Genomic DNA, 12682 nt, shown 5'->3' on the forward strand with positions numbered 1-12682 from the left:
ATTGTAAGGTCTAGGTTATAGGAACTTTATCTTTGATGTTCTTATGCTGTTGTCATACATAGGACACCCAGATATTTGTTAAAAATTTAAACAAACATAAATTGCTAAAAAAATGAATGTTGCACATTAAAGAAAGAGTATTTATCAATACAATTAAGTAGATAGGTTTTAGATTAAAAATTAAAATATCCCTTAATGGTAGGTTAGCTGTCATAATTTGGCTCATATGATTAGTTTTCTAATTGTTTTGATGCTAGATTAACTTCGCACTTTTTTTTTTTTTTTTTTTTTTTGGACAGGCAAAGTTAGAGAGAGAGAGAAAGGTCTTCCTTTTCCGTTGGTTCACCCCCAAAATGGCCGCTACGGCTGGTGCGCTGCGCCGATCTGAAGCCAGGAGCCAGGTGCCTCCTCCTGGTCTCCCTTGCGGGTGCAGGGCCTAAGCACTTGGGCCATCCTCCACTGCCTTCCTGGGCCACAGCAGAGAGCTGGACTGGAAGAGGAGCAACCAGGACAGAATCCGGCGCCCTAACCGGGACTAGAACCCGGGGTGCTGGTTCTGCAGGCAAAGGATTAGCCAAGTGAGCCGCGGCGCCGGCCACACAATTTTTTTTTTAAAGATTTATTTATTTGAAAGAGTTTAAGAGAGAGAGATCTTCCATCTGCTGGTTCACTCCCCAGATGACCACACAGCTAGGGCTAGGCCAGACCAAAACTAGGAGTGTCATTTGTGTCTCCCACAAAGGTAGCAGGGGCCCAAGCACTTGGGCCATCTTTTGCTTTTCCCAGGCCATGAACAGGAGCTAGATTGGAAGTGGAACAGCCGTGACATGAACCGGTGCCCATACAGGATGTCCATGTCTTAAGGGCGTCTTTATTGCTACACCACAACACCAGCCCCCACATTTTATTTTATTTATTTGAAAGAGTTATAGAGAGAGAGAGGTCTTCCATTCACTGGTTCGCTCCCCAAATGACTGGAGCTGTGCCTATCTGAAGCCAGGTGCCAGGAGCTTCCTCCAGATCTCCCCCATGAGTGCAGGGGCCCAAGGACTTGGGCCATCTTCTGCTATCCCAGGACACAGCAGAGAGCTGGATTGGAAGAGGAGCAGCTGGAACTAGAACCTGCGCCCATATGGGATGCCAGCGTTTCAGGGCAGGACTTTAAACCACTGCACCACAGTACCAGCCCCCTGCAATAGAAATTTTCTTAGTTCAACTATAGAAAGGAGGCCGGCGCCGCGGCTCACTAGGCTAATCCTCCGCCTAGCGGCGCCGGCACACCGGGTTCTAGTCCCGGTCGGGGCGCCGGATTCTGTCCCGGTTGCCCCTCTTCCAGGCCAGCTCTCTGCTGTGGCCCGGGAGTGCAGTGGAGGATGGCCCAGGTGCTTGGGCCCTGCACCCCATGGGAGACCAGGAAAAGCACCTGGCTCCTGGCTCCTGCCATCGGATCAGCGCGGTGCGCCGGCCGCAGCGCGCCGCGGCGGCCATTGGAGGGTGAACCAACGGCAAAGGAAGACCTTTCTCTCTGTCTCTCTCTCTCACTATCCACTCTGCCTGTCCAAAAAAAAAAAAAAAAAAGGCTCAGAATGTCCAATAGTATGAAAGGAGTCAACAAGCAATCCAGATTTCCCTCTTATTTCTGCCTGAATTTCCTTTAAATGAGGAGTATTTAAGAATGTTTGGTAAATAAGATTTTTTAAAAATTTATAATATATTTTATAATATATTTTGAATATATTTAAAAACATATTTTATAATATATTTTAAATATATAACATATTTTAAAAAAACGTATTTGGGAGCTCTTATTACAAATTAAAAACTGGACTCTTCCCACTGTAAAACACCAGATAATTTGAATTTTTTATTTTTTCATTTTAATTTATTTATTTTTTTACATTTATTTTATGTATTTGATAGGTACTTTAAGAGGAAGCGGTGGGGGGTGGGCGGTGAGAGAGAGAGAGAGAGAGTCAGATCTTTCATCTGCTGATTCGCTTCCCAAATGACTGCAGCGGCCAGGGCTGGGTCAGACCGAAGCCAGGAGCTTCTTCCGGGTCTCCACGTGGGTGCAGGGACCCAAACATTTAGGCCATCCTCTGCTGCTTTCCCAGGTGTATTAGCAGCCAACTGGATGGTAGGTGGAGCAGCTGGGACTTGAACCAGTGCCTATATGGGATGTTGGCATCATAGGTGGCAGCTTCACCACTATACCACAATGCTGGCCCCTTCAATTTTTTTTAAAAACCAGCAATAACTAACTTTTCAAATGCATAGCTGAGCTTGTAATAATGTAAAAATAATTTCCAAAATCTAAAACCTAAGAGGAAACTAAAGACCACAGTGGGAAAAAATATGAATTGACAAGCTCTTTTTGGTTATATTTGCCAATCTTATTAAGTAAGAGACATGATTTTGCTATCTTTCAGAGGATAAATGAAATCTCCAGTCCACAGAGATATTAGAACTAAGATCCAATAAAGTCAGTTTATTCAAGGAGTTACAATTTTAATGAAAGGGAAAATTCATTCTCTGAAACTGGAAGAAGATGAGGAAATGTTTCCGAGTAAAGTAAGATAAAAAATAGTTTATCCTGAGAGATTATAACCAAGGACCTGTATTCACACATAAATGAGAGCGTTAAACTTACTGCATGGAGTTATAGCCAGGACTAATAATATCTCTGGGATAAGTTCAGAGCCTGTCTACAGGGATATACTCACAACTGAGTATATGCAGGAGTCTAACAAATAACAGCTTAAGATAACCTCATATCCTGTATTGTAAGTTACATGAGGAAACCAACTACTGAAAGCAAATGTCAGCAGCCAAAACAGTTGGCAAAATCAGATTTCCTGATACTTGAGATAAAAGTGAACTGAAAAGCTTAAAAACAACACACCAACCTGTGTTGAGGGGAGCTGCAGTGAATAATTTATAATGAAATGAAAATGCAGTGAAATTAAATACCAGGTAAGAAGTATTATCTTTCTTAGTAATTTGATCCCAGATACTTTGGACTTGTCCTTTGGCCACCTAATCTCTGGGAAAGGCACATTTTAGGATAGCCCAGGGTGAAATACCTCTGCTGCCATGAATCTTTCACCTCGGGGTATGTGACTGTGGCAAGAGGGTGCAACCTCTAGTTGGAGGGTTGAAATAAATGTGAAAAGGGGCTTTTGTAGAACTTTGAGAGAAGCCAATTTTGAGAGGGAAAGAGGTTCCAAGGTGCGTGCCAGGAAAACTTGTCTGTTCATGAAGCAGGAATGGTATAGTGTTGGAAGGATCATTGCAAATTGGGTTGATTATCATACCCTATTCAAAATTCCACGTTTAGGGGTTAATGCTGAATGAGGAGGGACAAATCCCTCTCCCAGACACTGGGCCTGGTGAGATAACTGAAGAATTCCTCCACTACTGAAGTCTTAAGTATATACCTAGCTTCCCTGCTAACACCTTTTCTCCAAGCTTTGCTTTTGATACTAGTATAGAAAGAAGGACAGGTGTGGGGATTTTAATTCCCTTTATCAAGTTTCCCAGTGGAGACTTTTGGTGATGGACTACTTGATTCTATGGTTTGTTTTCTTTATGGATGTCCAGATATTTACCCCTCTTCCAACACCCCTGTCTTCCCAGATTTTTGTAATAAGCTGTGTCTAGTTTGTGTTCATTTTTCCTTATTTCTGGAACAGAGGCTGAGACCCTAAAATGTGTAGTTTTTATCTGTGCCTCCTTTAAACCTTACAGTTCAATTAATAATAATAATACAGAGGAAAAATGGCCTGTTTGTTCATTCTGCAGGGAGGGGAAATAAAAGTGTTTTGATATATATACGTCTACTTTTGCCAGAGGGTCAGTTCTGTCCTCATCCTAAAAGATGTCCACAGAATTCCCTAGTCTGTGGTAGTCTGGCGACACAAGAATGGTGCTGCTGCTGTATACAGTCAAAACTGAAGAGATAAATAGTGAACAAGAAGATAAATATGAGAACATTGCCCAGAAAGGAGCAGAGAGGAAGAAATGGGAAATGAGAGAGAAGTTTAAAAGAAGTTTAAAAGATAATAAGGATAAAATAAGGTTACACGTGCACTAATTCACACTGCATCACATACAAAATCTTAGGAAGAAGAGCATGAAGTATGGGTGGAGGTGGTATTTAAAGAGATAACAGTTGAGAATTTTACTGTCTTCAGGAAAAATACTTGAAACTTTCAGCTTGAGAAGCATGATTAGCCAATTGAATATAAATAAAGCTAGATGCAAGGTAGTGAGTGATTTGCAGAACACAGCAGGAAAAAAAAGGAGTCTAAGAAGAGCTTTTTTTTTCCTTAAGATTTATTTACTTATTTATTTATTTGAAAGTCACAGTTACATAGAGAAGGAGAGGCAGAGAGAGAAAGTTCTTCCATCCGCTGGTTCATGCTCCAATTGGCTTCAATGACCAGAGCTGTGCCGATCCGAAGCCAGGAGTCAGGAGCTTCTTCTGGGTCTCCCATGCTGGTGCAAGAGCCCAAGGATTTGGGCCATCTTCTGCTTTCCTAGGCCTTAGCAGAGAGCTGGATCGGAAGTGGAGCAGCCAGGTCTTGAACTGGCGACCATGTGGAATGCTAGCACTGCAGGCGGTGGCTTTACCCATTACATCCCAGCACCGGCCACTAAAAAGAACATTTTTTTTTACTGATAACTACAATAGAAAGCAGAATAACATGATGCGTTATTTTGAAAGTGCTGGGGAAGAAAGAGCTAACCTAGAATTCTGCACCCATCTAAACTATCATTCAAGAGTGAGTAAACTTTTCAGGGGCTGGCTTTGTGGCATAGCAGGTTAAGACACTGCCTGTGACACTGACATCCCCCATGGGCACTATCTGTGTCCCAGCTACTCCACTTTTGATCCAGCTCCCTGCTAACATGCCTGGGAAAGCAGTGAAAGATGGCCTAAGTGCTTGGTGCCCCTGCACCCATGTGGGAGACCTCAGTGAAGCTTCTGGTTTTGGTTTGGCCCGGCCCTGTTTGTGGCCATTTGGGGAGTTAACCAGTAGATGGAAGATTGATACCTATTTATTTATTACTCCTTCTCTCTGTCCTTTTCACTATCCCTGTCTCTCTCCTGGTCCCTCTATAAATAAATAAGTCTTTAAAGCAAAAAGAAACACTTAGAAAATCTAGGATTCTTCCACTAATGGATATTTAGTGATAGAGTTTTGAAAAATATATTCCAAAAAATAGAAAATTGACTGGAGAAGGGAGTAAGGAGCAATTAGGAATATATGCCATTTATAGTCATAATTATAAAGATGAATACTTAAGGTAAAATAATTATTAAGGGAGATAATGTATAAGAGGTGGAATGATTGAAGTAGTGATTTTTGTGGTATACAAATTACGCCTCAATAAAATTATTTAAAATTAGTATACATTGGGGCCAGCACCATGGTGTAGTAGGTTAATCCTCTGCCTGCAGTGCCAGCATCACATATGGGCACTGGTTCTAGTCCCGGCTGCACTTCTTCCTATCCAGCTCTCTGCTGTGGCCTGGGAAAGCAGTAGAAGATGGCCCAAGTCCTTAGGCCTTGCACCCACATGGGAGACCAGGAAGAAGCACCTGGCTTCTGGCTTTGGATCGACAAAGCTCCGGCTTGCAGAGGCCATTTGGGGAGTGAACCAACAGAGGGAAGACCCTTCTCTTTGACTTTCCCTCTCACTCTCTGTAACTTTACCTCTCAAATAAATAAATAAAATCTTAAAAAAAAAATTAGTATATGTTGGGGCAGGGATTGTAGCTCAGCAGGTTAAGCCACTGCATGCAATACCAGTGTTCCATGTTACAGTGCCTGTTTGAGTCCCGATTACTCTGCTTCCGGTCCAGCTGCCTGCTAATGCCTGGGAAAGCAGGGAAGATGACCCAAGTACTTGGCCTCTGCTACTAGTTGGAGACTAGGATTTAGTTCCTGAGTCCTGTCTTTGGTCTGGCCCATCCCTGGGTATGGCAGCCATTTTGGAAGTGAACTAAACTTCTCGTTGGAAAAAACATAGCCTACACAATTTCAATGAACTTGGGGAGTGTGTGTCACAAAAATTGTCCCATTAGGGGTGAATTATTATAAAGCTGTAGTAATTAAGAAGTTATGGCATTAGTACAGAAATAGACTGTCCATTGGGATAGCATATAGAATCCAAAAATAGAACTATACTTACTAAAAATTGATATATGATGGAGCGAGGAAAGAATGAGTTGTTCATGATCAATCTCTCTCTTACCTTACAAGAAAATTCCCCAAATCTGGCAAACAAAACAAATTTTATATTTTCAGGTGAAAAATTATGGCCTTAGTATCTGAAATTACTGCCACCAAGTAAAAAGATTTTTCTGTAGTGAAAAACCATCTGTAAATCAGAAAGCATCATAAACAAGTTGAAAACTTATACCACAAATTAAGAAAACTCAATTGTAAGTTGTTAAGACCGGTAAAGAATTAGTATCCAAAATAAATGAAGAATTTCTCCAAATCAGATAAAGAAGTTATATGACCGAGCAGCTAAGAGAAATCTCAAGTAGTCTGCAAAGAAAACAGAAAAGGTTGCTCAAACATTTTATTGATTTTGAAGAAGTAAATGAAGCAAATGGAAATTATTTTACACCTATCAAACAGGCAGAAATTGTCTGATACTACTAAGTACTGCTGTATGTGGAGTAATGGTAACCTTCATACATTGTTAGTGGGAGGGTATCTTAATTTGTTCAGGCTGCTATAACAAACTACCTGAGGCTGAATAATTTTTATTTTTATTTATTTACTTTTAAAGATTTATTTTATTTATTTGAAAGAGTTACAGAGAGAGGTAGAGATCTAGTGGGAGGTCTGGGAGCTACCATAACTTCAAAGTAATGATTAATGCAAGTCACATTTTGAGATACTGTGACCCTTTGTTATGTGACACGAAAATATCTTAAGTCTTTTGGTGACAGAAATCACAGACTGCTAAATACTACTAGCTGTACACATTTATAATTGAAGGAAATATCAAAAATCTTTATTATTATTTAACAATGTTATTATTGAGAGAAATTTCCCATCTGCTGGTTCACTCCCCAGATGACACCAATGACCAAGACTGGACCAGTCCAGTGCAAGGAGCCAGGAATTCCATCTGGGTCTCCCACATGGGTGATAGGGACTTAAGTGTAAAGCTGCTTTCCAGGCGCATCAGTAGGGAGCTGGATCAGAAACAGAGTAGCTGGAAGTTGAATGGGCACTTCAATATGGAGTGTAGGTGTCTCAAGTGGCATTTTAACTGAACACCGCAAATATCTGCCCCTAGTTTCTGTTTTAATTGACAGAGCAACTCAGAGTTTTAATGTACAAGACATTGTCTAAATAAATAAATAAAAATAAGGGGGCTGGCGCTGTGGCGTAGCAGGTAAAGCCACCGCCTGCAGTGCCTACATCCTATATGGGCACTGGTTCAAGTCCTGGCTGCTCCACTTCCGATCCAGCTCTCTGCTATGGCCTGGGAAAGCAGTAGAAGTTGGCCCAAATCCTGGGCCCCTGCACCCACATGGGAGACCCAGAAGAAATTCCTGGCTCCTGGCTTCGGATTGGCGCAGCTCTGGCTGTTGCGGCCAACTGGGGAGTGAACCAGCCAATGGAAGACCTCTCTCTACCTCTCCTCTGTGTGTGTGTAACTCTGACTTTAAAATAAATATATAAATCTTAAAAAAAAAAATCGAGTTCTTTCCCTCTTTTACTTCTCAAATAAGAAGTGACTTGACCTGTGAAATATCAGGGTTTTTTTTTTTATTTATTTTTTTATTTTTTTATTATTTTTTTTTTGACAGGCAGAGTGGACAGTGAGAGAGAGAGAGACAGAGAGAAAGGTCTTCCTTTTTTGCCGTTGGTTCACCCTCCAATGGCCGCCGCGGCCGGCGCGCTGCGGCCGGCGCACCGCGCTGATCCGATGGCAGGAGCCAGGAGCCAGGTGCTTTTCCTGGTCTCCCATGGGGTGCAGGACCCAAGCACCTGGGCCGTCCTCCACTGCACTCCCTGGCCACAGCAGAGGGCTGGCCTGGAAGAGGGGCAACCGGGACAGAATCCGGAGCCCCGACCGGGACTAGAACCCGGTGTGCCGGCGCCGCTAGGCGGAGGATTAGCCTAGTGAGCCGCGGCGCCGGCCGGTTTTTGTTTTTTTAAGATTAATTTATTTTATTTGAAAGGCAAAGCTACAGAGAAGCAGAGAGAGAGGGAGAGAGAGGTCTTCTATCTTCTGGTTCACTCCCCAGATGGCTGCAATGATTGGAGCTGCACCAATCCGAAGCCAGGAGCTTCTTCTGGGTCTCCTACGTGGGTGCAGAGGCCCAAGGACTTGGACCATCTTCTGCTTTCCCAGATCGTAGCAGAAAGCTGGATTGGAAGTGGAGCAACCCGGGTCTCCAACCAATGCCCATATGGGATGCTGGCACTGCAGCACCGTCCGTGCCACAGCACTAGCCCCAAATATCAGGTTCTTTAAACATGTGATGAAAGCCTTGCCCATAGGTTACTTAATTATCATAGCAATTCTTGCGATGATATATATTCATAAAGGAAAGTAATTTATTCATTCTGTCCTTTCACTGTATTTGAATGGCAGAGACACGGCATCTTCCATCTTCTGGTTCATTCCCCCAAATGCCCACAATAGTTGGACTGGGCCAAACCAAAGCCAAGGACCTGGAACTCAATCTTGGCCTCCACATGGGTGGCAGGGACCCAGGTATTTGAGCCATTATCTGCTGCCTCCTGGGATACATAGGAATAGTAAGTTAGGTTGGAAGTGGAGGAGCTGGGACTCAAATCAGGCATTCCAACATGGCATGTGGACGCCCCAAAGCATCGTCTTAACCATTGTGCCAAATGCCCACCCCAGTGAAATTGTAATCAATGAGAGGGAAGAATTGGAATTTATATTTAGACCTTTCTGCCTCAAAACCCCATGTTCATTCCGTGACATTAAATTGCATATCTCTAGCAATTGATGACTTGTATTGAAAGTGGCAGGTTAACTTCACTTTATAAAATGAGACTATATCTTTAACATATTAAGAGTAAATATACAAAAGCATGATTTTGTAAGCTAGAATTTTCTTAAAAACAATTTAGCTTTTTCTCATAGTCTTAAGGCACGCTGGTGAACTGTCATTAATAACTTCAGTGTTGCTGTTTTAATACTGTTGATGATTTAGTACATGTTTAGCATTTAAATTTTAACTATGTAACTTGGTACTTAAAATTTGAAAACTATATGTTGTTTTGGATTTTGATTTTAGGATCGAAAGTTAACCAAGTCTGAGAGGCAGAGATTCAAGGAAGAGGCTGAAATGTTGAAGGGTCTTCAGCATCCCAACATCGTTCGATTTTATGATTCATGGGAATCCACTGTAAAAGGAAAGAAATGCATTGTTTTGGTGACTGAACTTATGACATCTGGAACACTTAAGACGTAAGTCTGTCAATTACTAAAGTTGACCAAGAATTAGGAAGAATTCTACTTTTGTTGCTCAGCCTAAGGAGGAAATAGAATCCTTCCATCTTTTATTACATGCATATGTCTTCTTGTCCAGGTAGTCTTCAGACATGTGAAGTGATTTGATAATTATTTGTTGGTAAGGATTGAAATGAGAAACTACTTCAGAATAAATCTAGTTATTTTAAATTACACTAGTCTGTATTTCTAAAATTGAGTGGCTAAGTAAGCATGTCAAATATCATGATAGCCCTCTAGTGGTTAAAATGAGATTACAGTTTTTTTGAGGTACCTTATCCATTTTTTACCACTTGGTATTGTTTTTTGCTACATCTATGTAACTATGTTGTATGCAAAGTATATTGTGATAATTATTGCTTAAAATTACTTTCACTTTCATTTCCCATATCATCTCATTTATTCCAGAAGAACTAGACCTATTATCCCAGGAAAACAGGTAAAAATGCAGAATTTCCATTACCTGTTAAAAAGGATGTTAAATAAGAGAGTATGCTTTTGGAATCCCAGGTCTATCAGAGTATCAATTTGTATTCAGATAAGACCCTGTTATAAATTATACAGTGTAAGTTTTTCACTGTGGAGGTACTTGATCTTTAAAAATTGTGACTATGGTATATATTTATTCCCTGTTTAAAAAATTTACTGACCTAATTAATCCCCCCTTAATTGATCATGATTTATTATGTGCTTAGCATCTTAAACATGTTGAATAATCCCAACATTATTGAGCAGATAAATACTACTTTGAAACATAGTATTTTATTTTCGAGATATAGTCAACTTGAACATGCCCTTCAAAACCCAAGATTCACATGACAGAAAGCCAATGGATCCTTTATTTTTTGAAATCTTAATTTCACCACCCAACTTCTCCAACTCTGTTTATGACAACTTCTTTTTTCCTAGTTATCCATGTTTCTTGTCACATATCTGTTTTTTCTACTAAACTGTACTACCTAGCACTGTATCTGAAACTTGGTAGTTATTTGAATGAGTTAAGGAGAATTTTGTGGTAGTTTTGTGTGTGTGTATACATATATGTATATATTTGTATATATACATACTATGAGAATCTTTTCACTGGTTTAGATACTTAGTTGGTTGTCAGAAGTCCATCAAGCATGCCTAATATTTACTAGTTTTTAAAACTATTTTGAGGGGCCGGCACTGTGGCACAGTGGGTTAACGCCCTGGCCTGAAGCGCTGGCATCCCATATGGTTCGAGACCTGGCTGCTCCACTTCCTGTCCAGCTCTCTGCTATGGCTCAGGAAAGCAGTGGAAGATGGCCCAACTCCTTGGGCCCCTGCACCCATGTGGGAGACCAGGAAGAAGCTTCTGGCTCCTGGCTTCGGATTGGCACAGCTTCAACTGTTGGGGCCATCTGGGGAGTGAACCATTGGATGGAGACCTCTCTCCCTCTCTCTCTCTGTGTAACTCTGACTTTCAGATAAATAAAGAAATCTTTAAAAAAGGTAAATAAAACTATTCTGAGAGACTTTGGGTAACATAGTAGATTGATCTCTTCTGAAATGGTTGTTCCCCACCAATGAACTAAAATATGGAATATGATACACATGTTTTCAATAAACTTCCAAGCTTCAAAGAAGATAAAAAAGCAAAGAAGAGGTAATGTTACTCAAAACCAAAACAGGAGCTGATATCCTAGCAGTCTATTGGGATTTCATACCCAGCATAGGACTTGAAGAGTGTAGATACTTAGAGTTGTAATGTCCATGCAATGACAAAAGGCCTTACTATTCAGTAGAGGGAAGAGAGCAGGAACTTAGGCTGTGGAAAATGGAATTGTCTGTGAAAAGGGAGAATTTGACACCATAGCCAGTAAAAACTACAGGGAGTTTGCCCCTTTGCCAGGACTATGGATGAGAGGGGAATCCCTGTGAAAAATCAAAATTCCTGGGGGCAGCGCTATGGCGGAGTGGGTAAAGCCACCACCTGCAGTGCCAGCATCCCATATGGGCGCCAGTTTGAGACCCAGCTGCTCCACTTCTGATGTCCTGGAAAAGCTGTAGAAGATGGCCCAAGGGCCTCTGTGCCCGCTTGGGAGACCCAGAAGAAACTCCTGGCTCCCGGCTTCAGATCAACATAATTCTTGCCATTTGGAGAGTGAGCCAGTGGATGGAAGAGCTTTCTCTCTCTCTCTCTCTCTCTCTCTCTCTCTCTCTCTCTCTGCCTCTGCCTCTGCCTCTGCCTCTGCCTCTGCCTCTCTCTAACTCTGCCTTTCAAATAAATAAATAAATCTTTAAAAAAAAGAAAAAGAAAAATCAGAAGTCCCACTGTTTTGTCCACTTTGCCTCTCTAGATGTTGCCAGTGTTAATACTCTACATTCTTCCATGTCATATGTAAATGACTTTATACTATAAATTTACACTATCTGCTTTTTACAAGAATCCTAAGCCAAACAAAACATATCATAGTTGATCTAGAAACAAAGAAAACTCCCAGGAGCATATTCACAGTTCATTGGACCAAGTAGTTTTCAAAGATAACCCATCAATTAAATTATAAATCATAACAGTGAAGGTGAACAGACACAACTGGAAAATAGCACTGCAGCAATTAAAGATGCTATAAACAAGTCTAAAATTGATTACAAAATGGGTATATAAAGACATCTATAAAGAATATAGAGAGAGTACATAAAAATTTAAAAATGAATAGAAGTTGTAAAGAAGGAATAGTGCTCAACCAAAGAAGGATAAACATAATTGAAAAAGACCTGGAGAACTTCCAGAAATGAAAACAAGTCACTGAAATTAAAACTTCAGTGGTTGGCTGGCGCTGTGGCTCACTTGGCTAATCCTCCGCCTGCGGCGCTGGCACCCCAGGTTCTAGTCCCAGTTGGGGCGCTGGGTACTAGTCCTGGTTGCTCCTCTTCCAGTCCAGCTCTCTGCTGTGGCCTGGGAGGGCAGCAGAGGATGGCCCAAGTGCTTGAGTCCCTGCACCCGCATGGGAGACCAGGAGGAAGTACCTGGCTCCTGGCTTCGGAGGATCAGCGCAGTACGCCGGCTGTGGCAACCATTAGGGGAGTAACCAACGAAAGGAAGACTTTTCTCTCTGTCTCCCTCTCACTGTCTATAACTGTCTCTCTCTCTCACTATCTAACTCTGCCTGGCCAAAAAAAAAAAAAAAAACAC

The 12682-nt window shown here is 41.6% G+C and overlaps 1 protein-coding gene across 48 annotated transcripts in view; it reads left to right on the forward strand.

Annotated features, from left to right (window-relative positions):
• WNK1 (WNK lysine deficient protein kinase 1) overlaps nucleotides 1-12682 on the forward strand; it is a 171585-nt gene that overhangs the window by 53702 nt on the left and 105201 nt on the right. For all 48 annotated transcript variants that reach the window (XM_089304486.1, XM_089304487.1, XM_089304454.1 and 45 more), the window contains exon 2: nucleotides 9308-9480. In XM_089304486.1, the coding sequence (XP_089160612.1) occupies nucleotides 9308-9480 (173 nt within the window). The remainder of the gene's footprint in view (nucleotides 1-9307; nucleotides 9481-12682) is intronic.

Source organism: Oryctolagus cuniculus, chromosome 9, assembly GCF_051225735.1.
Source record: "Oryctolagus cuniculus isolate XC-2025 breed Fujian yellow rabbit chromosome 9, ASM5122573v1, whole genome shotgun sequence".
Lineage (NCBI taxonomy): Eukaryota > Metazoa > Chordata > Mammalia > Lagomorpha > Leporidae > Oryctolagus > Oryctolagus cuniculus.